Below are 27,844 nucleotides of genomic sequence, written 5' to 3'. Positions count from 1 at the left end.
AGGAAGACCCGAGTTCAAATCTGGCCTCAGACACTTGACACTTACTACCTGTGTGACCCTGGGCAAGTCACTTAACCTCGATTGCCTCACCAAAAAAGAAAAAAAAATCAGTTGTTATCAAGCCACCATACTATGCCAGGCCTTAAGGAGATTTGTTGTTGTCGTTGTTTATTTCTGACCTTCCATGACCCCATTTGGGATTTTCTTGGCCAAGATGCTGGAGAGGTTTGCCATTTCCTTCTCTAGTTCATTTTATAGATGAGGAACTATGGCAAACAGGGTAAGTGACTTGCTCAGGGCACACAGCTAGAAAGTGTCTGAGGCCACATTTGAACTCGGGTGTTCCTGACTCCAGGTCTGGTGCTCTGTCTACCGTACTACCTAGCTTCCCTCTTATGGAGGTTACGTACGTGTAAAATATGGTTTCTGCCTCAAAGGTGCTTACAATATATATTAGGAAGCAGAACTAATATACACGAAATATCTAGAATTAAATACATAAACATGCACATATGCACACATGTATATACATGTGCATATAACACAAACACATGTACACATTTCATATGTGTGTTATATACATGTGGACATGTGTGAGTTGTGTGTTGACCTAGACCTGTGATTCATCAGTGTAGGGATCCCACCTCCTTATGTAAATTTCCTCTACCATGGCGGATTAGCAGCTTATTTGTAACTTACTGAGTCTTATTTGCCTGGGAGGGTGATCACTAGCATGATTCAGAGGAACCCCTTCCTGATTCTAAGGTCAATTCTCTATCCACAGCATGCAGCCTTTCTTAGACAATAATTAAGTGCTAAATTGTGCATGGTGGGAAGTGGTATGACGCAATGAATAAAGACCTGGCCTCAAAGTCAGGAAGGCATGGGGTACTCATCCCCATCGCATGGTACATGTGGGGGAAGTCACTTGATCTCTCCACGTCCCACATACCTCTCAAAGACTATCCATTGAACATCTGTATTGGTAGAAGCTGTCTTTTGTTTGTTTTTTACTGGGAGCTACTTTTAGCAATGAAACTACAAGTCTGATCCAAAAAAGGAAAAAAAAAGATATTAAGATATTGGCAGTGGGAATGAAAGGCAGCAGGGAAAGAGAGATATGGAGTATAAAAAGACTGCCTAGAAACTGCTGCAGTAAGAGCAAGAGTGAGGCCATCTTATTCTGGACAAGGAGGCAGGAGAAGGAATGAAGGATGGGCAAATCCAAGGGGGCAGTTAGGAAAAAAAAAAACCACAGGATTTAGTAACAATTTGGATATAGGAGACAAAGGAGAGGGGAGACCCAAAATGACTCCAAGATTTCTGACTGAGTGTCCTCAGAATGCTTCCCAAACCTAGAGAAATAGATCTTGAAGGTTCAGGAAAAATAATTATTTTTAATAAAAACACACTCAATGACCTCCAGGTAAATGTGGTCCTCCCTCCTCCCTGAAGCAGCTGGCAAGGAAGTTCCACAGGCGTCAAAAGCTCTGTTTTGGAACCCTACAGAAGCCCTTATATACACCTTACTCAATGGACCGACGACTGGGATTTGGATCAATCTGCTGGGGGGCAAAGCTAACTCAAACTGTGAGGCAGTTCCATAGCAACCTGGCTCACAACAAGCCTGTTGTTGGTGGAGGGGTTACCTCAAGCTGCCTCAGTCCTGGCTCACAACAACACTGCGGCTAGGTGGCCAGCAGAAACAGGATTTTTATATAATTTATAGCTCGACTTTGTTCACACAGAATATTGTAGAAAAAAGAGCACTGGACTTAAAAGGACACCAGGGTTCTAATCCCAAGTCTGCCTCTCTGTGAAGGGGTAAATCACTTCACTTCTTTGGACTCAGTTTCCTTCCTTACCTGTAAAATTAGAGAGTTGAACTAGGTGATGCCGAAGATCCTTTTTCAGCTCTAAATTTTTTTTCCATGAGGTAGATATTTTTAAAATCACTGAAATATCAACTTTTTTTTTAAAAAAAATCTCATGTTTATTACTTGTACAATGCATAGAAACAAATATTAAGTGGGGTCTGATTTGGTGAAGACATTAGGAACAAAAATAAGAAAAACTCACATGCAGGGTTTTCTGGTTGCTACTTACATGAGGTGCTGTCAGGAGAGGGGAATTGGAGAGGGCTGAGGCTGAACGAGATGTCATCTTCCCTGGCCCCTGGGTGGGACTGGATGGCGTCAGGGACGGGCTAGGGCTCTGGCTGCCCTCAGAATCACTGCCATGACTGCTGGGAGGGGTGGGGGGTAGATGCAGGTGTTCCACCACTGCTAGAAGAAAAGAAAATGGTGTTTCTCTCATGGAGGAACAAGAAATGTGCTAAGTGAAAAAAAGAACCTTTTTAGTTCCCCTGCAGTCAGGTAGGAAGAAGGTGGATGTGTCGAGAGGGCTCCAGGCTCTCTTTTCTTGGGCTCTAGCCTCTACTTTATCAGTCACTAGATATATTTGACCGTGAGCTTTCTCTGAGCTTTGATGTCCATCGCCTCCTCCTCCTCCATCATTATCATCATCATCATCATCACAGCTAACTTTTCTATAGAGTTTACAGTTTTACCAAACACTTTACATAAGTTATCTCATTTTAACCCTCACAACAACTCTCTGAGATATGAACTGTTATTATTATTATTCCCATTTTATAGATGAGGAAATTGAGGCACAGAGTGGTTAAAGTGACTTGCCTAGGTTCACACAGCAAGTAGGTAAATGGGGCAGGATTTGAATTCAGGTCTTCCTGACTCCATGTCTTATGTTCTATCTGTGAACTGCAATAATGCCATTAGAGCTATTATGAGGGAAAGAAAGAAAGAAAGAAAGAAAGAAAGAAAGAAAGAAAGAAAAGAAAGAAAGAAAGAAAGAAAGAAGAAAGAAAGAAGAAAGAAAGAAAGAAGAAAGAAGAAAGAAGAAGAGAAGGAAGAGAAAGGAAGGAAGGAAGGAAGGAAGGAGAAGGAAGGAAGGAAGGAAGGAAGAAGGAAGGAAGAAGAGAAGAAGAAAGAAAGAAAGAAAGAAAGAAAGAAAGAAGAGAAGAAAAGGAGGAAGGAGGGAAGGAAGGAAGGAGGGAAGGAAGGAAGGAGGGAAGGAGGAAGGAGGGAAGGAAGGAAGGAGGAAGAAAGAAAGAAAGAAAGAAAGAAAGAAAGAAAGAAAGAAAAGAAAGAAAGAAAGAAAGAAAGAAAGAAAGAAAGAAAGAAAAGAAAGAAAGAAAGAAAGAAAGAAAGAAAGAAAGGAGGGAAGGAGGGAAGGAGGGAAGGAGGGAAGGAGGGAAGGAAGGAAGGAGGGAAGGAAGGAGGGAGGGAAGGAAGGAAGGAAGGAAGGAGGAGGGAAGGAAGGAAGAAGGAAGGAAGGAAGGAAGGAAGGAAGGAAGGAAGGAAGGAGGAAGGAAGAAGGAAGGAAGGAAGGAAGGAAGGAAGGAAAAGGGGAAGGAAGGAAGAGAAAGGAAGGAAGAGAAAGAAAGGAAGGAAGAAAGGAAGAAAGAGAAGGAAGGAAGGAAGGAAGGAAGGAAGGAAGGAAGGAAGGAAGGAAGGAAGGAAGGAAGAAAGAAAGAGTTTTGCCAATGGGAATGAAATCTAAAAGGATAAGTTTAATTAGCTACTTCTGTCAATTCCAAGACTACTTTTCTCTAATTCATTTTTCAGAATTTGACACTACAGCTGTTGGAGATTGCAAGAGTAACAGCAATATCTCCAAATCCTGTAAACAACTACAAAGCAGCCTGACAGAGGAGGACAAGCACTGGACTGTGGCTTAAGGTTAGAGTCCCATCTTGGAAACTTCCTCTGCCAAACAGCTGTAAAAGCTAAATTAATAGACATAGAGTTAGAAGGGACCTTAAAAGTTACTTAATACAAACCCTATCCCATGGATCTCAAAAAGCCCCTCTAAATTATATCCAACACATAGTTATGCAGCTCATGTCTGAAGGCTTCCTGTAATGCAAACTAACTACTCCTCAAGTCAGAAAATTCCATTTTTATCAGCTCTAATTGCCAGTATATATCAGAGGTAGAGTTTGAACTCAGTTTTTCCTGACTCTAAGGCTACTTTTCCATCCACTATACTATGCTGCCTCCCTATCATCATCATCATCACCATCACATCATCATCATCATCATCATCATCATCATCATCATCATTGTATGACCTTGCATGGATTACTTTACCTCTCTGGGCTTTAAGTTCCCTTACCTACAAAATAAAGGTAGAGTGGAATCAGTAGTTTCTGAGGTCCTTTCTAGCTCAAATTATTTATGAAACCCAAAAGTGATAAAAAGAGAGCCATTAGCCTGAATTACAGACCCTAAAAATTTGGGATTCTTGGAAACCACATAAATGAGTTTTGATAGCTATGCATTAGGATAAAATTAAAGGAAAACCTCAAGGATTGTGGTAATCTTAGATAGTAAGGAAAATATATATTTGATATTTTTGAAAGACTCAACAATTGAAAGTCTAAAGCGAAAATTTAAAATAATTGGGAGAAAGCCAGACTTCCTAAAGGGAAAGGGTTTGACACACCCAGATGAGAACCAGACCATTAAGTGAACATGCCTAGGGTATATTACAATGAATATCAAATTCTCCGTACAGAGAGTATTTTCATTCAATAAACACTTATTGAGTACTTATGAACATGATTCTATGCTATCTGCAAGGGAGACACATTATTCATTCATTCATCTATCAATCCATTCAAGAGGAATTTATTGAGTATCTAAAAATGTTCTCTCTATCTTGTCAAATACCAGCTGCTGAGACACATGACCACTTCTAAGGATTCTGTTAAGTGGTGGGAGAGCAGTTACACAGATAGGAAGCAGCTCTTCCTATCACACAATCATTTTTAGAAGTGTGAACTGTTAGGAGTCTTTGGCCTTGTATGGTCTGGGCACCTTCACTGAGGTACACCCAGGGCAACTTTAGGTTTTCTTCTTTCTACCTTTCATCATTTTTTTTCATTCTTCCTCTTCTTCTCCCCAGTCATCTTACTTTCTACATTGTCTCTTCTTTATCTATCACTCCACCCCCCTATTTTTCCCTCTCTATTTTTGTCTCCTCTGCTTGTCTTTCCAATGGCCCCCACAGGTATCCATAAGACTAAAAAGGTCTTCTAAGACATTCTATGCCTTTTTATTCCAGTCAGCCTACATTCCTGCCGATGGTCCTTTTCAAGCAGGAAAACAGAGTAGATGATCGGAACTCAGAGGCTGCTGAGAGATCTACCCATCATTCAATACACTCACAATATCAGAAATATGCCTAGTATCATGTGATGCAAAACAGAATCAACTGATCTAACCCAGTTCTTTGGAATTTGTCCTTAAATGCTGTATGGGGGTAATCAACCAAGAGGCAGTGGCTTTATCCACTCGGTTCTAGCAAAATCATTCCTGTGGGACTCTCCTTTCCACACAGAGACACTCCACTTCATTCAAAGGGTTATTCCCTTAGAAAGGGAAAGAGGGAAACAGCTGGAAAAGTGAGCCAAATGTGACTCCACTGTTTCCTATTGGGTGAAAGCCATCCATTGGCCCCCAGGTGGTTCAGCATCAGGTTTCTAAACCTCATTTGAAAAGGAAAGCAGCTCTTGGGTTACTAAAGAGGCTACAGCAGGGGTAGGGAAATCAGTCAAAGGGGCACAGAAGCTAGAGGGCCACGTGGGGACTTCAAGGCTGTAGGTTCCCCACCCTAGGGTCAGGGTCATTGGAAAGTAGCTCCAAGGTATGAAGGGGTGGTCAGTTACTTTATCTTCCACTGGGTCACAGTAATCAGGAAGTACGTGCATTTTATTTATCCTAGAAATGCTCCTCTCCAAAGTACCTGAATTATCAGCATATGTACCTACGGCTGACATTTTATAAAATGTGTCATAAAAAATTCAAGGACTAATATTTGTTGGAAAGTCCACCAGCTTCTTAAAAGTCAAACAATTTGCCTAAAAGAGCACCCTTCACTTTCTACCTTACGTTATTTTTATTGTTACTATGCACAGATCACAAAGTTTTTGCTGTTGTCTAGTCATTTCGGCTATGTCCAACTCTTTATGACCACATCTGGGATTTTCCTGGCAAAGATACTGGAGTGGTTTGCCATTTCCTTTTCTAGCTCATTTTACAGATGACAAAAGCTTGGCAAACAAGGTTAAGTGACTTGCCCAGGGTCACAAATCTTGTAACTGAGGCCAGATTTGAACTCAGGCCAGCGCTCTATCTGTCGTGCCACCTAAGCTGCCCCAAAAGTTCAACTTTCTCTATATGACATGGTGGATAGAGCACTAGCTTTGGAGGCAGGAAGCCCTGGGCTCAAGCCTGCCTCTGATACACACTGACTATGTGACTCTGGGTAAGTCACATCTCCTAGGCAGCCTTCTAAAGCTATTGGAAAGAGAAGGTATCCATTCATATGGAGAGAGGAAGCTTTCTCAACAAGTGTTCCCTACGCCAGTGAAATCATAGGCTTAGTCAAAAAAAAAAAGTTAACAACTTACATTTATATGGTACTTTAAAGTTTACACTACTCTCTACATACATTATTTCATTTAATAGGACACTGCTATGATGGATGAAATGCAAATATTATAACTTTCACTTTATGTGTGAGGAAATAGGCTCAAAGTTAAGTGGCTTGCCCAAGGTCACAGAGTGAATAATACAATTCAATTCAACTCAATGAACATTTATTAAGTACTTACTATGTGCCAGTCACTGTGCTAAGCTCCAGGGATACAAATAAAAAAAAGAGAGACAAAACCTGCCCTCAGGGAACTTACATTTGGATGGGTAAAGAAGGGGCACAAACAGAAGCTGGAAGGGTTGAGCCTGAGACTCAAGTCTATTTGCTTTCTACTAAACTATACTGCTCAATGATCTGTCTAGCAAGCTCTTTCTCCATGGAACCAGAAAGGTAAACACCAACCCAACTCTAGTTAGACCAAATCTTTCAGTCACCTCCTCCTGCCCCAAGTAATGAATGCTGTGTCTCAAGTCTTCAGCCTTCTCTTTTCTCTCTGTGCTCTCTCTTCTTTAGCGATCTCATCCACTTCCATGGCTTCAGTTTTCACATCTACGTAGTTGCTTCCAAAATCTACGATGCCTCGCTCTTCTCTGACCTCTAAGGCTTCATTTCCAACCGGCTTGTTCACATTTCTATTTGGATGTTCCACCAACAACTCAAACTGAATGTTTTTAATAGGCATCAATGTCTCACCAAAAGCTGCATCTCCTCCCAACTTTGCAAACAATAAGCATCTATTAAACGCCTAAGAACTGTGCCAAGTTCTGGGGACTAAAAAACAAATGAAACAGTCCTCATCCTGAAAGAGATTGTATTCTATCAGGAGATATAGTTATATACAAAATAAATACAAGGCTAGTTTGAAGGGAAAGGCACTAGCAGCTTGGGGGATGGGATGAGTGGGTGGGGACCAGCAAACACTTTGTGTAGCAAGTGGCAATAAGTAAGGTTTTGAATGAAAGTTGAGATCCTAAGAGGCAGATGTGAGAAAAAAGCTCACTCCAGGCACAGAGTACAATCAGTGCCGTGTTTCTCTGCTGAGATAAGCTAGAGTGTTGTGTATGAGGGACAGTAAGAAGGCTAGTTTGTCTGGATCATAAGGTGAGGGGAGAGCAACGTATATAATAAGGCTAGAAAGTTATGTCGGGTCAGGTTATCAGGGAGTCAATGGAGTTTACTGAATCAGGGACTGACATGGTCAGATTTATCTGTGCTCTAGTCAAATCACTTTTGCAGCAGTGTGGCGATGGTTGGAGGGAGAAAATACTTTATTTTGCTCTCTCCTCCCAGTCACTCCAGCCTGAAACCTGGGAATCACCCTTGTCTCTTCCCTCTGCTCAAACAATATATATCCAATCAGTTCCCAATCTTGTTGATTTTGCCTCCACAATATCTTTTGAATCCATCCTCTTGTCTCTACCCAAACTTCCATAGCTCTTCTCCAAGCCCTCACTAGCTCTTGCCACGACCAATGATAATAATCTCTTAATTGGTCTTCCTGGACAGCTACGTGGTACCAGGTGTGGACTCAGGAAGACTCATCTTCCTGAGTTCAAGTCCAGCCTTAGGCTAGCTGTGTGACCCTGGTTAAGTCACTAACCCTATTTGTCTCAGTTTCCTCATCTGTAAAATAAACTGAGAAAGAAAGTATTCTAGTCTCGTTGCCAAGAAAACCCCAAATAGGGTCATAAGGAAGTGGACACAACTGAAAAATGACTGAAATTGGTCTTCCTGCCTCTGGTCTGTCTCCTCTCTAATCCTTCACACAACTGACCAAAACAATCTTCCTAATGTATAATCTGACCACAACATTCCTATGCTCAAAAACCTTTGGTGGCTCCCTACTGCCTCTAGGATAAATGGAAAGATCTGGCTCCAATCTAACTTTCCAGCCATACTTCACTCTACTCTCCTTCCCAGGTTCTGTGTGTCCAAACCAAACTAAACTTCTGCCTTCTCTCACCTCCATGCTTTACAGATGATTAACTATCCTCACAGCCCTGGGGATCATAAAAAGGTAAAGTGAAGGTATTAAATAAAGCCACTGACTCCTGAAAAAAAAATCAGAGAACATATTACTGGAATGATAATGCCAGTCTCTGGTGAAATGGGATTCGATTTTCAAAACTGGGATTTAAAGGAAGCCCTTCAGAAAAACATCTATTGCACAAGGTCAGGTCTAGCTGAAGTGAAACACAAGGCCTCTTATGCACCGTCCCTCCCCTTCTCCCATGCCCTCATTGCCCAGTTCTTGTGCAACACCAGCATCCAGCCCCAGATGAAGCACCGAGAACCAACAGACCTTCCTTCGAAGAGAAGTTTAAGAACTGATCCACTTCATGAGGCTCCAGTTTAATCTTGGGCAGGATTTTCAGGCTTGGGGACTTGACCTAAAGAAAGAATTTCACACAAGTTTTTGGGTCATTTGTTTGTTTTTAAATAAAAGAGCAACAAGATGGTGCACAGCGATGGAAGAGCTGTTGATCCCACTTTTTATCTTTATCTGGGGACACCCTACCCCCAACCTCTACTAAAAGCTGGCTAATAGGGACTAAGAGCTACTTCCTTCAGAATCTTATAAAGCAGGTGGAATCCCCAAATGAATTAAAGCTAAAGATCACATACCAACGGTTGGACCCTTCCAGGGCTAGAATACTGCAGTGGTATTCTATGACAGAGGAAGTCTATTTGTGTTTTTAGGGGCTTTATTTTATATAAGATGACACAGGTGACTGTGCAGCAGTTTGTCCCCTCCCCTACAACAGAGGAGAGGAATATGCACTGAGCCATCCACAATCTTCCCAACGTAACAAATGACATGCACCTGTGAAACAGCAGGTTAGGGAAATGGTCTGTGGTCATGGAAGAACCAAGCTGACCAGCCCCAAACAAGGGATCAAGTTTATGTCCTTGGCCTTATAAGCACCATGACCTAAACCAGCTGAATTAACTGCACTATAGCAATGACAACAAGGAAATAGCTTACAATTATGTCAGAGACCCAGTTCTTTAAAAGGATCCTGGGGCAGTTAGGTGATGCAGTGAATAGAGCAGCAGCCCTGGAGTCAGGAGGACCTGAGTTCAAATCCGGCCTGAGCCACATAATACTCACTAGCTGTGTGACTCTGGGCAAGTCACTTAACCCCAATTGCCTCACCAAAAAAAAAAAAAAAAAAAAAAAGTATCCTAGGATAATTTGTAGCTGGAGAACATAAGCTCCTCCATTAAACTATAAGCTCTTAGAGTTTATATTCATATACAGTACTTGTGGCCACAGGACCTAAAATAAGTGGGCACTTAAGTCCAACCTTCCCATTTTACAAATGAGAAAACAGAAACCCATACAGGTTAAGTAACTTGGCTAAGGTCACTAGTAAGTGACTGAGGCAGAATCTCAACCCACATCTTGCAAATTCCAAGTCCAAAACCCTCTCTATCACACCACTTTGCTGCCTAAGATGCAGGGATTCAAGTACCTGTGTAGAAAAAAACCATGGGAAGGCAAATTCATAGACTATTTTTTCCCCTCATTATGTTTTCTATTCTAACCAGGTAGAAACAGAAAGGAGTTTAGCACTGTTTTGTCTGAGGTAAAGCTTCACAATTCTACTCCTCCTGGGTTATCAGCTTCCAGCACAGTGAGTGATTTTCCTATAACAGGTTCACCTGCTAGTCAAAAATTTCTATAATACTTTTTATGCAATTTCTTTTATGCAACATCCTGTGCAATTATCAGATATTTTGTAAAAAGGGGAAAACAGGTATGAGTTGGTAGTTAATATTTTCTTCATTGCCTTGGAAGAAGTAAATGTTTATCGATGACCAAAATCAAAACTATTTCTCCCTCTTTCAGTATCTTAAGAATCAATCCCTCAGAAAATTGGGACAGTAATGCACTGTTGGTGAAGTTTTGAACTGATCCAACCAGTCTGGAGAATAATTTGGAACTGCCATACCCAAAAGGCTATAAAACTGTGCGTACCCTTTCACCCAGCAATACCACTACTAGATCTGTATCCCAAAGAGATTTTTTAAAAATGGGGGGAAAGACCTATTCGCATGAAGATATTTTAGCAGCTCTTTTTGTGGTGGCAAAGAATTGAAAATTGAGGGGATGCCCATCAATTGGGAATGGCTGAACAAGTTGTGGTGTATGATTGCAATAGAATACTATTGTGCTATAAGAAATGACAAGCAGGATACTTTCAGAAAAACCTGGAAAGACTTACATGACGTAAAGGGAAGTGAAGAGAACCAAGAAAACATTATACATAGGAACAGCAATGTTGTTGCACAATAATCAACTGTGTATGACTTAGCTATTCTCAACAATTCAATGATCCATGACAATTACAGAGGACTCATGATGAAAGATACTATCCCCCTCCACAGAAAGAACTGATGGAATCTGAATGCCAATTGAAGACTGTTTTTCACTTGCTCTATCTTTTTAATGTTTTTTTGTCTTCATTTTCTTTCACAGCATGACTAATATGGAAATATGTTTTGCAAGATTGCCCATATATAACCTATATCAAATTGATTACAGTCTCAGGATAGGTGGAGGGTAAAGAGAAAGAGAGAGAATCTGGAACTCAAAATTTAAAAAAAAGAATGTTACAAATTGTTTTTACAAGCAATTTGAAAAAAAATTTATTTATTTTGAAAACAAATCATCTTTATCTCTGAAGTTTTTTAAATTTAATTTCTCTCATCATTTACTGGTAAAAGCTTTTTGATTCCCTAATGAGATTTTCTCTAAGTTTCCACTACAGCCATTCTTCTTTGAAGTAAAAAGTTGCCTTCTTGTGTTTGCTATTGAACCTCAGACCCAGGAGCCTTCTCTGGTTTCTAATCCTATAAAAATCACATTTTTTTTAGCCCAAGAGAGCGCTGGACTTAAAGTTATCTAGAGAATTTGTTATGAAGCGTGACTTCAATTTACATATTAGCTACGTTCTTGAAAAGTCATATGTGTAAAGCAAAACATAAAATATTATTTTTAAAAAAGCATCAGTATCTCAATGTTCTCCAAATAGTGTGGCCTCCATCACAGTCCTCATCCATGTATATTTATTTGGCCTTGTCTAACTCTCTTTGTTTTCTTTATTACCATTTCTATCAGCTTTCTCATGCAGCACATCAAGGACTATGATGTTACAGAGTCCAAACATGGTGATTCAGCCATCACTGATGAAGAAAATAGTTTTGGAAATCTTTACAAATCTCTGCCATTTTCTATTTGTTTTCTTCCTTTCTGTTTCATCTGCTAATGTTCTTGGGATAATTTGGGTATCTGACTCTTTTGCCAAGCTTTCCATAAATTCATTTCTCCATTGCTTTTTGCTGTTTTAGATCTTATATCACCTTCCTCTGTAAGATTTCACAGAGTTTTTATATTCTGAAACTCATGCTGCCTTTGGCTAATCTCTCTCCCTGCTTAGAAAAGAAATCAAGAGTTTATTGCCTAAGTAAGTTTAGAGGTTATTTTGGCCTCCTAACGGTGTTGACTGATTTAAATCTGTTAAACTTCCTCAGGAAACAGGGATAGTCTGCACCGAGGTCCATTTCTTTATCCATTTCCAACTTTTGAGCACCAACATCATCATGTTGTATAGCTATTTTAACTGCACTCTACAAAGTCTTCTCACAGAAGCAACACTGGGCAGTGGATAGAGAACTGGCCTCAGAGCCTGAAGGACCTGGGTTCAAGTCCTGTCTCTGCCACATACTAGATGTGTGACCCCAGGGAAGTCCATGAAATGTTTAATGCCCCCAAGCAACTCTAAGATTTTAAATGGCAGAGAAGGTCCTGATCTTCATTGGCAGAGGAAGTATACATTCTCATTTTTATTCTTTCATCTGATTTGGTATTGCTTTTGAATTTTGTGATAAGAAAGTAATTCATTGTTCAGTCGTTTCAATTGTGTCCTACTCTTTATGACCCTATTTTGGGCTTTTCTTGGCAAAGATACCAGAGTGGTTTGCTATTTCATTCTGCAGCCCATTTTACAGATGAGGAACTGAGACAAACAGGGTTAAGTGACTTGTCCAGGCTCACACAGTAAATGTCTGAGGCCAGATTTGAACTCATGAAGATGAGTCTTCCTGATTCCAAGCCATCTGTCTATGGTGTCACCTAGACAGCTAATTTAGAAATTATTTCCTCATTGGTACCTACGTAATTCTCTTTTTGTGTGTGTGATGCTATTTGGTGCTCACTATGTCTTCCATATTCTAACTCTTTTCTTGAAGAAAACATTCATAACAGATGAGGCTTCTGTGTGTTCTATAAGCTTTTGGCTTCTTTCACTCCTAATCTTAAACTTTGTTGTTTTCTAACATTATTTTTGCTGTTTTCTCTATGTCCACTTAGTACTGAAGTCACCAAGTATTAAAACATATACTGATTTAATTCTGGAGGTCTTACTGTGTTCTGCATAGGACTTCTTTACTTCCTCATCCTCTGCAACGGATGTTGAACATTGTTGCCTAAGCTGCAATTATCTTCATCAATTTTTGCAAACGTTCATGATGAACACTGATTGCGCACAACCAAGTATCCCACAAAATTATGTTTCTTGTTGCCTTGTTGCCTTTGGAAACCAAATAAAAGCAACTCCAGCAACTCTTTTAGCTGCCTTTCCAAAGAAAACTTGTGATTCATCTGCCCATTTATCTGCAAGTTCCTTTTAGCATTTGATTACATTTATAGCAAAAATGTCAATATTTAATATGATTCCATTTTTCCGGTACCATGTTGACTCATTGGCTATGGGACAATGAGCTTACATTTAGAATACCAACAGCTCAGCTAATGTTTATAGACGGTCTAAAAGCTGTGTAATTCTATGTACCTTCCTCCTCCTGGCATCTTGCTACCATTGTACAGAAGTAGAAGGAGTCTCTATAAGATTGAGTGCCATTCTTTGTTGCATGGGTTGTCATAACCAAAGAATAAGACAACTAGTGACCGGCCTACTGGTGACAAGCCTGCCTGGATAGAGTTAGAATCCTAGGAGTGCAGGCATAGTCTTGGGCCAGTACTATACTTCTGAGCTTTTCCAGTCAAGCAGAACCTATTGAGTAGGTGGTTTATACCACAACTTTCAGGAATCCAGGATCATCTCCATCCCACAATGAGGTATTGGAGTGGGACTTTTGTGATATGGGACAGGTGTGATTCTGCAGCAAATACACACAAACACAAACACACACTAAGGCTGAGGCTACACTAATTTAACAGTGTCCAGAACAAGGAAAGTGTTATATATTACTTTGTACCCTGCAAAACACTACTGTAGCTGCTTTGGTAAGACCACACCTAAAGCATTCTTTTCAGTTCTAGGGAACATTATAAAAAGGATGTGGATGCAATAGAGAACAGTGGACAAGATGGTGAAGGTCATTAAAATAATTTCATTCAGATTGGTTGAAGGACTTGGCAACATTCAGCCGGAAGAGGTGAAAAAGTGTTTCTTCAAAATTCTAAAGAGTTGTTTTCTTGAAAGAATTTTGTCTACATAGCTCCACAGGACAGAAGTAGGACCAGTTTAACCCACAAGAAGGCAGATTTTTAGCTCAGCATAAGGAAGAACTTCCTAATAACCACAGCTGTCCCAAAATGGAATGGATTAACCTAGTTCATCATGAGCTACACATCCCTGAAACTGTTAAGTAGAGACTAGTAGCCCAATGTTGCTTTGGTTAAAAGACTTAAAAGAGTTCAATTAAAATAGCTACAACATGATGGTGATGCTCAAAAGTTGGAAATGGATAAAGGAATGGACATCAGTGGGGACTAGCTGTGTACGTATGTGTATGTGTGTGTTTGTGTATATATACATATATATATATACACACAAATACAATATATTATATTATATATTAATATAAACATATATATACACATATATATATATATATGCATACACGGAGAGACAGAGACAGAGAGACAGAAGGAGGATTCTTTTTATTAGCTAGGAAGTTGGATGGATTCAGTGAACTCAACTGCAATCCTATTCAATTCTAATATTCTATTTATATGGCACTGAGATCCACCCATTAAGTACATTAAATATCTAGATAGAAGGAACACAAGAGGAGCTAAGTTGTAGAAGCCATGGAAATTGACATTGAAAATAAAATAAAACTGAATTTTTAAAAAACCCTATGGGTTAGGAGTCAGGTAGCAGAAAATCAATTATGCTTTCATGAGAACAATAGAATGACTGCTGGTAATAGAGACATCAAGTCCACAAAGTCCTCCAAAGTGCACATACGACAAAAGTAAAATGCTATTCAAAATATGACAATTCCCAACAATCACAGAAACACATCACGTTTGTATTGCGGAGCTGCCCCTCATTATAACCCTTCTCTCATCAAAAGCTTTCCATTCCAATCGACTGAAACACCACTTTTCTCCATGGAAACAGATCTCTGGTTTTAGAATGGAAACAAATGGGGGTTGGAGGTGTTGCCATATCATCACCTTTTATGGGGCCTCCGGGATGTCAGGGAAGGGATACCTATATTACAAGTAGCAAATCAGCACATTCTAGGTCTTGAATATTCTAGCTTCAGAACTGAGTGAGGGGAGAATCAAAGATTTTGTTGAAGAAAGTGAGTCTGCGTTTTTTTTTCATCTCAGCTTAAAACGGAATAAAACTGAGCATACCTCATCATCATTCTGCAGCTGGGGATCCTCACTGCCTAGAGGGGCAGGAGCGGCAGCGATGGTCAGAGTGACAGATGGGACAAGGCCAGGGGATTCGCACAGGATGGGTTCTGTCTTGATGGTCGCTGAGGTCAGGCACCATTCCTCACCGGCCAGATTAGCTGGTAGATAAAGACAATGCGCATGAGTCAGTATCAATGAGGGCATCAGATGAAATGAACGAGCATGATCACCGACTTTCCACTCCGTACAGAAACATTCCCAAGCAAAAGAAAAAAGAAAAAGAAAAACAGTCGGGGTGTGCACTGTCACTTTTCAAACGTGGACCTCTCTACCACTCCCACCATTTGGCTTCCTAGTTTCTCTTGCCTCTTCCTTCTTCCCATTTTGTCTCATTTCCTTTCTCCTCCCTGTTTTCCTGCCCTTAGGTGATAAGCATCATGAGGATCTCAAGTAAGTACTGCCCCTTATTCTCACAGAAAAATGCTGGGATAAGGAACAGGATCCCATGATCCTAGCTATGGCTCTGCCCTGGATTTCTGTGACTGAGTCATTCATCTCTAATGCTTCCCTCAGTCTCCCCCAAAGTCTAAATCTTGAAACAAAACAAGGGAGAACTCTAGGAAAGAAGACAGGAAGCATCACTCTTATTTTTAATGTACTTTGAAAGAACATCTTGGTTCTTATCAGCTTAGTTCAAAACTAGGACCTAAAGACAATTTATATCAAGTTAAGCCAGGAAGAGAAGGGGAAAGACAGGGTTAACAATTATACCAGGAAGGGTTGTAAACGAGCTGTCAAACAAGAAAAAACAGCTGTCGGACCAGGGACCCCGAAGGATCCACAAATGTTAAACTGGCTAGAATGGGTCTAAAGTGAGATTAAAAAATCAAATTTCAATTTAAGAACAAAATGAAAAACTAAAAGTGCCAAATAAATTAAATGGGGAAAGGAATTGGGAGCAGGGATGGAAAGTGGGCAAAGTGAGGTGATGAAGAGGAGATAAGAATGGGAATTATTCATAATATCACCACAGAGTTTCATTGAAGGACTCTGATAAATGTCATACTATCATTGAATTATTTATTTTTCAGTTAGCCAGCCTTTACTTTCCATATACGATGAATTCCTTGGGAGTGGGGAAGAGTATGGACAACAGAGAATCTAAAAGGGGAAAGTTCAAGTAGCCATTGGTAATTAGCCATCAATCAGAAACAAAGATAAAGCATCACTTAAATAAGAGATGTTAGGGAAAGATTTCATTCAATTTTTAAAACTCAATTTCAGTGCAACTTTTTCACAACATACGTCATAACTGCCACCTTTAGGCTTTCTAAATCTATTAAGGAAAAGGTACATCTTTATAGTGGGACCAGATGATTTTTTTTCCCCCTCAAGTTAAGTTTGGAATGGCTCTTACTTCAATTAGCAATCCCCCTCCCCCACTTTATTTTCTAAAGTAACAAAAACGTAGGCCAGAGTTCTGTTGCTTGGAAAGGTCTGGACTTTTTTAGCCAAGTTTACAGAGCTGTTGCACCTCCTGGTGATTCATGGGTATTTCCACTGACTTTCACAAGATATACCTCACAACCTGAAAGAGGGAGGAGGGGCAAGAAAGAAACAAAGGGCTTTTTGATGGAGACTGGAGGAGAGAGACCACACTGCAGTCCGATGGAGTTCTGAGTCAAGCACAAACTTAAGTCTCTAGTTTAGGGAGGTATCGGGAGGCAAAGCAGAGCCTTATACCTCTGTGGGCTCCCCAAACCCAGGAAATCTACAACCAGATCTTCTCAGGCCTCATCAGATTTTCTACAGCTTTTGATACTACTGATCACCCTTCCCCCTTCTTGATTTCAGTGACTCTGCTGTCTCTTGTTTTACCTCCTGCCTCTGCTTTTTCTCTAGCTCTTTTGATTTTTTTTTTTTGCTAATTTTTATTTATTTAATTTTTAATTTGTGGACAAAAACAAGCATTTCCATAATGTAGTATGATAAAAAAAGATAATTGCACATGAAGCTGCAAATCTATTATGTATGACTTGCTATTCCTTTCAAATATATAAAAGTTATCATGTAAATTTCTTTTTGTTTCTTCCCTTCCCCAACTTGCCCTAGAGTTGGTTACCATTAGACACAAATATGTATGGAGATATATGTATGTATGTATATGTAATATCATTCTATACATACTTCTATATTTTAAAAAATTCCCAACAATTTTATTTCCCAGTCAGCTGGGTGTAATTATTTATGCTTCATAACCATAGTGACCTTTTATGAAAAATTAAAGGGAAAGAGAAAATGAAAAATTGTTCATAATGGAACTTGGCAAATTATGCCCATTTTACAAATAATATACTCATCCCTATTCCTTCTCATAGCTAGTGCCATAGGTGTTGACCCTTGACTGTGATTCTAATCCTGAGTTACATTTTTGTCATCCGAACTGTTTTTTTGTTTGTTTGTTTCAGAATTAAGAAAGTTATTCACATAATTCAGGAAAACACCATCAAGAGCCAGAAACAATAATTTCAACTACCTACAGACATGTATTCACACCATGCCTTTGCTAAGCCTATGTATATACTGAGATAACATCTTTTTTTTAAACAAGCATTTTCATTAGCATCATTTATGAACCATCTGAGAGAGAAAAATAATTCATAATGAGGTCCTGAAATGACTCTGATAGACTCTCAAAAAACTGGTTGAAGGACAGTTTTGCTAGATATGGCATAAGCATAGAAAAGTGACAAGTATGTAAATAATAATAGTTATGCTAAAGAATTGAGGCAAGATTAGCATAGTGGCTAGTGATCTCTCTTTGAAACCAGGAAGACCTGGGTTCCCATACTTCTATTCATAAGTTCTTTGGACGCAGATAGTGTCTTCCTTAATATGCCTTTTGTAGTTACTTTGGGTATTTACAATAGTCAAAATAACTTATTCACTCAAAGTAATTCTTAAAATAATATTGCTGCTGTGTGACTCTGGGCAAGTCACTTAACCCCACTGCCCAGCCAAAAAAACAAAACCAACAAAAAAACCAAACCAATATTGCTGTAAATGTAATTAATGTTCTCTTGGTTCTGCTCATTTCACTCTTCGTTATTTTGTGCAAGTCTTCCCAAGTTTTTTCTAAGAGCACTGAGTTTATCATTTCCTACAGCATAGTAGCATTCCATCACAATCATATACCACAACTTGTTCAGCCATTCCTCAAGTGAAAGGTCTCCAGTTCTTTGCCACCACAAACAGAGCTACTATAAATATTTTAGATTTACAAGTTTGTAAGTTTATAAATCTCCAGATTTTTCATGCTATTTTTCTTCCTTCCCCTATTCCCTAAGGCTGGGTATACCTAAGACTCTCATTCTGTTCCCCTTGGGATCTCATCTTCTTAAATGGCTACAGTTGTCACCTGTGCAGATGACATTTGAATGTACATTCAATCACTCCCTAAAACCCCACACTTCCAACAGAATATCTTTACCTAAATGCTCTATTGACAACTTAAACTATGTCCAAATCAGAGGTTGTGATTTTTCCTACAAAACCTGCCCTTCTTCTTAGCATTTCCATGTCTGTTGATGATAACACAATCTTCCCAGCTGCCCAGCATCATAATCATCTTTGCTTCCTCTCCTTCATCTCCCACTTCCAATGAATTGCCAAAACCTTTCAATTCCACCTCCCCAATTACCTGTTCTTGGCATAGAGCCCATTTCGAAACTAGGAAAACTTGGGTTCAAATTCCACTCTCTGACTTACTGGCCATGTGACTCTGGACAAGTCACAACCTCTCTGTCATTTAGGCAACTCTAAAACTGTAAGTTGTAGTTAAGGTGCCAACCCGCTATGATAGAAGGAGTTTCCTCACGTGGGAGGCCCCTAATGGGGAAATCCCAGATCTAGTACCTATCTCTCTCCTGCCACAAACTTTCTCTGGGAATCTCTTGGACTCCAGTCCCTCGATGCCTTGCAGCAGACTCCTCAGACATCTCCAAATGTTAGAATCCTCTTCCTCAAAGGCTATCTCTTCCACGAAACCTCCCCCGATACCCTCAGCCAGAAATGACTCTTCCCTTCTCTGGTGCCACTGGTTCATATTTGCATCCTAAGCTTTCCCAGTTCCTTGTACCTAGTAACTACTTCATCAATGCTGATTCAATTCTCTGTTGGCAAATGAAGCCACATGCTACAAAGACATAAGGGCAGCTTTGGAATAGGGGCTAGGAAGGATAGGAAAAGCAGCAACTCTCACTTACATAAAACTCCATCATTTATAAAGCATTTTTCTTACAAAAAGCTGCAGAGAGTGACAATTCTTGTACTCCCTGTACTGCATATGGGGAAACAGGTTCAATTTAACTAACTCACCCATGGTCACACAACTAGGGGATAGCGGTGGAGCCAGAACTTGAACCCAAGCCTTCTGACCTCAAGCCCAGTGCTTACTTCCACTGCTTTTCTAGCTAAACAGGACAACCATTTCACTGTTCACGGGAACACTGTAATGTCATAGGCAGTAATGCTGCTCTCAATTTCTTTTCTGGAACAATATGCTTACCCATCATGCAGCAAGGAAGATAAATAAAACATAACCTTCCTCCATATTTAAAACACAACGTAAGGCAGCAGCCCTGAACATAATTCCTTTGTGATTGTGAGGTGAAGATAGGCCCTTCTGTTGCTGGTTAAGTTTACAATGATGAAACCCAATCTAAATGGCTGGCAAGAAGAGGTGCAATTTGAATAAATGGAGAACTGAAGATGAAAATTAATACAAAGCCTGTAATTAGATCTTCTAACCTATTCTAACCATGATAAAACCATTCTCTACGATGAAGGCAGGGAGTGGAGGAGGGAAGAAAGGGGAGAGAAGGGAATAATCACGTAGATAGCATCTACTATATGCCAGGCACCGTGCAAAGCTTTTTGCAAACAACAATCCTGTGAGGTAGATGCTATTATCTCCATTTTACAGTTTAAGAAACTGAGGCAAACAGAGATTATGTGACTTATCCAGGGTCACAGAGAATAAGTAATAAGTGTCTGAGTCTGGATTTGAACCCACATCTTTCTGACTCCAGGCCCATCAAACAGGCCCACTGTTCCACAGAGCTACCTCATGATGATGGGTTGCAGCAACCACAGATGGATGGGTCACAGAACGATGGAAAGAACACTTGGGTTTAGAGTCTGGGGACCTGAGCTCAAATCTTGGCTTTGTCATTTCTACATGTGGGAGTTTGAATAAGTCACTTTATTTCTCTCAACTGTAAAATGAAGAGGTTGGACTTTTAAGCTTCATTTCCATTCTAAATTTGTGATCCTATAAGACTGTGAATTCATTTTTTCAATACCAAGATGTCCTATAGATAACTTTAAATACTGATAAGATCACTAGTGTACCAGGGAATAAGGGGAATGGGGGGTAAGGGAGATAATGGTGCAAAACAGGATCCCAGAACTCTCCAAAAAAAAAATTAAAATGCCTCTTTCTGAAACAACTCTGACAAATCAGAGGTCAAGATGATTATTCTAACGCATGAAGTAGGTAGGTGCATTCTTTTCAACACACAAACATGTCTGAGTGGCTTTGGAAGTCTTTTTTTTTTTCTTCAATAACCTAACCCCAGCATAAGGAAGCCCTGATCCATTTCTTCCTCGAAATAACAGTGACAAAGAGGTATTTCTAGATCTGCAAAACACTGAGGTGATCTGCTGACAGGCTGGAATGCATCCAGAGCAGGAACAAGCAAGATGTGGAAGACACCAGAGGCCAAGCCATAGAAAACTGGTTGAAGGAACTGAAGATTTTTGAGTAGTCCATTAATACGACAGTATCGTGTCCAAGCCTCTCTCCTGGTCAAGAGTTCTTATCCTAACATCCAGTAACATGCTGGGGGGTTTTTTGTTTGTTTTTGATATGTTTCAATATAATTAGTTTCTTTTACAATCCTATATATTTTATTTTATTCATTTACAAACATTAATCTGAGAAAAAGGCTATAGGCTTTGCCAGACTGCAAAAAGGGTACATAATACATGCAAAAATAGTTAAGAACCTCTAATCTAATGTACAATTTCTTTACTAGAATGAGTAAATTTGCTTTCCCTAAGGAATTTGTTCAGTTGTTGTTGTTGTTGTTTTTTGAGGGGGGGGAGGGTTTCTTGGCAAAGATCCTGGAGTGGTTTGCCATTTCCTTCTCTTGTTCATTTTACAGATGAGGAAACTGAGGCAAACAGGTTTAAGTGACTTGCTCAGGGTCACACATCTTGTAAGTGTCTGAGGCCAGATTTGAACTCAGGAAGATGAATCTTCCTGACTCCAGCCCTAGTACTCTATCCACTGTACCATATAGCTGCCCTCCCAGAAGAATACTATTCTGAATAAGGTGGGTTAATATGTCTCTGTGTAGAAAATTGTGGCCTTTGCTACCATATAGACCCACAGAAAGAAGGAGTGAGAATTCAGCTGTTCATCATGCATTGTATTCACTGCCACCCATAACGCTCTATCTACACCAGTCAAAATCAGATCAGCTATAAGGACAGTCTTAGAGAACTAATAACTCTTAGCGGGAAGGTGAGGACCATGGGTTTGAAACGTGGCATCTGCTAACAGAAGCACTCTCCATTTAAAATGCTATTCTTTGTTACAAGGGTGGGGTGAGGAGAGAGTAGGGAGAGATTATATTGTGGATTAAAAATAAAAGACACCAACAAAACTTTTCTTTTCAATGCCATGCCTAAAAAGTTTGTGGCCAACCTGGTAGAAGAACAATCAATGAATCCCTATAAATATATCAATTAGGGGAGGGGGGTGGTCTTACCATAAGAATGAATATTTATATTTTACATTGGAAAGTTTAACAAATACATTTTCATGTTGTACAGCAGCTAGGTGGTGTAGTGGCTAGAGCACTGAACCTCGAGTCAGAAAGATCTGAGATCAAATTAGGTCTCAGACACTGACTAGTAATGTGATCTTGGACAAGTCATTTAACCATTGTCTACTTCAGTCTATCCATCTATAAAATGGGGATAATAACAGTACCCACCTCTCAGGGTGGCTATGAGAACAAAATCTGATATTTGTAAAATGCTTTGCAAACCTAAAGTGTCGTATAATCCTAGCTATTTTATTGTTATTATTATTGTTGTTATTAATGTTATTTACAAATAATTATTCAGGAGAATGGAAGGCTAAACAAGAAGCACAAATACATAAATTTGTTAAGTGTTCTTCCTTACCTGTAAATGTTGGCCAAAATTTTCTCCTCATTTATGACAAGAATATGGAGAATGAATTACAGCACAGAACAGGCACAGCCAGGGGGCACAGCAGAGTGCTAAGCCTGGAGTCAGGAAGACCTGAGTTCACAACCTAGGCTTATACACTTACTATCTGTGTGACCCTGGACAAGTCACTTACCCCTTGTTTGTCTCAGTTTCCTTATCTGTAAAATGGGGGAAATAATAACACCTACCTCCCAAAGATGTTGTGAGGATCAAACGCAGTCATAATTGTCAAGCATTTAGCATAGCCCCTGGCACATAGTAAGTGCTCTCTGAATGTAAGCTCTCATTATCATCATCATCATCATCATCATCATCATCATCATGAAGGTTTTACAGGTCAAGGCGGATTCATATGAGAGCCACAGTTGAAGCTTGGAGAAACTGAGCTGGGAATAATTCATATGTGAGCTACAGATGGTGTCTAGAACATTAGAATGAGGAACAGACAGTCATGGATCATGCTCTCTGGGCGTGCCCTTGATCAATCACATGTGATAGCATTAGGAAATGGCTGCCTGATTCAATCAGTTTTACTTTAAGCTCTAGAATGCTGGTGGGTTTAGAAAGTATACAGTGGCAAAGGGAACCTTATCTCAGTCCCTCAGGTCCCTAGAACCTGCTAGTGCCCTAATAGAGATGGCTTTGAAGGTCTGCATGTGTGTTTTTTTTTAAGTAAGCTAATCATGTCATAAAATATTTATTAACAGATTGACTGTTCTATAATCCAACCATATCATCTCATCCAAACTAGCATATTTAAGCCATTACATCTAAATTAATACAAATGAATATTTGTGAAGTAACCAGTCCCACCAGACATATCACAAAATAAAGTAAAAGAGTTCTAGGCCTGGCTGTGCTGATAATCCTCTTGTGATTCTGAACCAGTCACTTAATCTCTCTGGGCCTCGGTTTCCTTTTTTGTAAAATGAGGGCACTCATTCACTCGATGACCTTTCCAGGTTTACCCACCATGCCGTGGTATTATGATTCTAACTTTAGACTCAGAAATCTAGGCCTGGTAAGTGGTTTAAGGAAAATAGCATTCAACTGGCAACTAAAATTGGAAGATGAGTTCTCTGGCTGAAAGGCTGGATGCTGGTTTCCATTTTGTGCTTCCATACAAAGAGATCTAGAGTTAGAGAAAAGATGGGAGATGCATGTTTTAGGGGTAGTGGGAGACGAGGGAAGGGGAAAGGGAGGAACCCCTCACTTAACTATAATTTTTCTACCCAAACTCTTTCTTTTATTTTCGGTTTTACTGGCAAAAAGACCAAAAAGACCATAATAGCTCTGAATACGAACTATCACTTAAGAGATTTAAATTTTTGGCTGCCCTACAAAACCAAGAGGCAGCAAGTATTTAACACAGCACAGGGGGCTTCTAATTTCTAAACATTTGGGGAGAGGAAGAAGAAAAGGGTCAACAACCATCTTTTTAAAAATATAAGAAGAGCTATATTTTGTAAAACATATTTTTCTCTTTTTCCAAACAAAAATTATCACCCAATGAGGCTGACACGGTAGAAATTACCAGAACGGCCATCGATTTACTACTCATCTTTTCATCTCTCTGAACCTAGTTTCCTTTTCTATAAAATGTGGGCAACTTCTACAACTTACGTCATAGGCCTTTTATAAGAAAAGCATTTTACAAACTAGAAGTGCTATATATAGATTTGAGCCCTTTTTATAATTATTACTACCCTCACCTCTACCAGGAATTAGCACTCTCTCCCTCCTGAAGCTCTATGGTGTACACTGGGTATCTTCTTTACTCTTTAAAACTTTCAACTTTCTATATTCCACACATAGGATATAAGCTTCCTGAGGACAAAGACTCTGTGTATGTGTGTGTGTGCGCGCACACACATGCATGTACTCAAGCACGTGTGCATCTTAATAGCCACAGCGTACCATATGTAGCAAGCGCTTAATAAAATTTTGCTTCAGTGGGTTAAGTTGTTAAATCAATGATAATGTTGGCAAAGCTATGAGGGTAGAGTTGACATCATCTGTTACTTTAGATTGTTTTGAAGGCTCAAAAGGAGGGTTTAGTACAGTGGAATGAGCACTATCTTGGCAGTCAAGAGATCTGAATCTTTATTTCTACTCTCCCACTATCTGTATGACCTTGGAAAATGAGAGTAGATCATCTCTATATGGTCATACAGCATCCCAGCCGATCCTCACAATAACTCTGTGAGCTGTGTGATATAAGCATTATTAGCTCCATTTTACAAATAAGGGAACAAGTCCAGAGGAGTTAAACAGCTTGCCCAGCTCTCCACGGCTAGTAAGTGGCAGCACTTTTATCTGTTGCACCATATTTTTTCCAGTTAGTATTTTCATAGGCTTATAGATTTAGATCTTGATTGGATCTTAGAAGCTACCCAGTCCAGAACCACTCCCAGTTTTACATATGAGGAGACTGAGGTTCAGAGCCAGTGTCCGTGATGACACAGTTGGGAAGTATCTGAGGCAGGGAAATAAACTAAAGTTGTTTAGATTCCAGGCTTAGCATTATAGCTACTATTTCATGCAACTTCCTAAGTTACTGAACTTCTCTGGGCCTCAGCTGCCTCTATATTCAATTTCTAAAGTGAGAGATGGAGCTACAGAATACTCACTATCTCTTTCAGATCCAAAATTCTGTTTTCATGAATAGCATTTAGTTTTATCCCCATGGTGTCCTAAAATTTTATGTGATGTGATTTTTCCCACCATCATGCCACCTTCACCTTTTGGGTCTTCCTCACACTCTGGTCTTTTTCCCTTCACAAAACATAATATGGAACTGAAGATGGAAGCACAGGTCTCAACATGGTACCTCCTGCCACCAATTCGATAACTCCAGTGGCCCCTTATCCCTTCCAGGATCAAATATAAAATTCTGTGTTGGACTTCTGAAGCCCTTCCTAGTCTGGCCCTTTCCTACATTTCCAATCTTCTTACACCTTGCTCCCTCCCTTCCAGGAAGTCTATGATCCAGTGACAGTGACCTCCTTGTTGCTCCTGGAACAAGACATTCCATTGCCTGAATTGGTGCATTCTCACCAGCTGCTCCCCATGTCTGGAATTTTCTCCTTTCCCTGTCCACTTTAATGCTAGCACTCTCCCACTGTTATCTCCAATTTATCCAGTATATCTCTTGTTTGTACAGTCATTTTTTTTTTGTCTCCCCCACTAGACTTTGAGTTCTTTAAAAGCAGAGACTGGTTTTTTTTTGCCTTTCTTGTAACCCCAGCACTTAGCACAGAGCCTGGTATTCAGTAGGCACTTAATAATGCTGCTTATTTGATATGACTTCATACTGCTTCAATAATCTCTCGCCAAAAGTCAGGCTTAATTAGCACTTCTCCCCAACGTTACCCAACTATCAGCATCAAAACTCTAAATTCAATTCTTTCAGTTTTTCATAGTCTTTTAAAGCAAAAAATAGGTTGCTGGTGAGCAATACAATCATGACATAAGCGCAAAGAAAGCCCTAACAGGTAGGATAATTGGAATGAGGCAAGTTCTGAAGCTACAGAAAACAAAATTTACCAAAGAAACTGAAGCCAGAGTAAGAACAAAGTCGTCCTCTGCTGTTCCCATGAATACTGCTTGGAAACTTACATTGGAGAGATGCCAACCCTCTGAAAAGAGAACTGAGAGAAACCTTAAATTGAGGAGTTGAGAGTATCTGGTTATTTTATAAATAGACCATTTACACAGGTACATATGTGTAACACATACCAACATATACGTTGAAAGACTAATTACAAAAAAAGCAACCACCTCAGAGCAGATGCACACACATACGCCACTTAAATGAGTCCAGTAGATTCGTACCCTCAACAACGTTGGAGTCACTGCGTGAAACATAGAACACTGAGCTACTTGTTACCCACCAGGGGGATACGAGGCTCAGACAAAAGTCCCTGCCCTCATTGGACTTACAATCTAGGGTTGGGGGGGGAAGTAACACATGCATAGATCAAAGTGGTACAACATGATATGTGAAAAGAGCAAGACAGAGGTGTAAGTATCGCGGGGGGGGTTAACGTGGGGAGAATTCAGAAAGTTTTCGTGGAAGGAGTGGAATATAAGCTATGCTTTAAAGAAAAGATAAAATTTCAATAGGTTTGGCTTAGTACCAAGGGACCAAGAGGATATTCCAGGCAGGTGCAAAATGGTTTAAAAGGCAGGAAACCAGAAGTGTACCTGGGGGAAGATGAGTGCTCCATCATCTTCAAGAACTTCCCAAACAAAGCTGTTGCACTACTAATGGGTCTGCAAATTGGGATTCAGCTTGCCAACGTGTACAAGTAATATGTATACTTCTTGCATATTTATAAGAGATAAACACCCCTTTATTCAGACTAATCAATACTTAAAAACTATCTTTAGTCTGTTTAATATCAGGTAAACTCTCATAAATAGATTAAAAGGATCTTCCTTTTGTTTTTTCATTTATTCTGAGATTTGATTTTTACTTACTTGGAAATATCTCTAGGTCATTAACATAAAGATCAATGGCTGAATCTTTTCTATATAGGTTGCTACACTATTTGGTAGTGTTCAATAACATTCATTCAACAAATAACTATTGGACACTTACGGTAGGCTCCATGAGAAATACAAAGATGAATAAGACATGGTCTTTATCCTCAAAGAGTTTACAAGTCTACAATAAATGCCCTTTCAGTGAGTAAAGAATAAGTCCGGGGTGTGTGTGTGTGTGTGTGTGTGTGTGTGTGTGTGTGTTATTTTTGCCTGCACAAACTCACTGGCTAATTTTCCTTCTTTTTTTAAAAAAATATTTTATGTATCCCTTTTGTTTGTTTTCTGATGCCACAGGCATATCCTAACATGTGCCACCCCCAAGAGAATCCTCTCCTACAACAAACAGCAAGCAGTTCTTAAATGTTTACTATGCACTAGGCACGATGCATAACAAATGGTGAAATAATGACTAATTAAAAATTTTTAGCAAACAAAGCAACTAAACTTGACAAGAGTATGAAACATTCCGCACTCAGAATCTACTTTGTTTTTAAGAGCAGAGAAGAGTGGTTCATTATCTGCTCTCCAGGAACAGAGCAAGACTATAATTGTAATCAGAGTATAGTAGCCTTTTGGTGTTTCATTAATTTTATTGTAGTTACTATGCATTGTGCACATTTTCTTGGTTTGCTGTCTTCACTCTATCAGCTAATACAAGTCTTCCTATTCTTCTATTTTCCTCACACTGATAATATCTTATGATATAATAATATTCCAGTATATCCATATATCACAATTTGTTTAACCATTCCCCAACAAATGGACCCTTGCTTTGTTTCCAGCTTA

The 27,844-nt window shown here is 39.6% G+C and overlaps 1 protein-coding gene across 2 annotated transcripts in view; it reads right to left on the bottom strand.

The window, feature by feature from the left end:
• Positions 1 to 27,844, bottom strand: part of CREB3L2 (cAMP responsive element binding protein 3 like 2) — a 163,875-nt gene that overhangs the window by 35,067 nt on the left and 100,964 nt on the right. Inside the window, exons 3-5 of one of the 2 annotated variants that reach the window (XM_020998061.2) lie at positions 15,203 to 15,363; positions 8,825 to 8,912; positions 2,107 to 2,285 (exon numbers count right to left, since the gene is read on the bottom strand). In XM_020998061.2, coding sequence (XP_020853720.1) covers positions 2,107 to 2,285; positions 8,825 to 8,912; positions 15,203 to 15,363 — 428 coding nt within the window. The remainder of the gene's footprint in view (positions 1 to 2,106; positions 2,286 to 8,824; positions 8,913 to 15,202; positions 15,364 to 27,844) is intronic. The other variant, XM_020998060.2, reaches the window with a different exon arrangement.

This window comes from Phascolarctos cinereus, unplaced genomic scaffold (genome assembly GCF_003287225.1).
Source record: "Phascolarctos cinereus isolate Bilbo 61053 unplaced genomic scaffold, phaCin_HiC Scaffold_1;HRSCAF=81, whole genome shotgun sequence".
In the NCBI taxonomy this organism is placed as follows: domain Eukaryota; kingdom Metazoa; phylum Chordata; class Mammalia; order Diprotodontia; family Phascolarctidae; genus Phascolarctos; species Phascolarctos cinereus.
The sequence above is the reverse complement of the archived record's forward strand: the minus strand, read 5'-3'. Positions and strand labels throughout refer to the sequence as shown.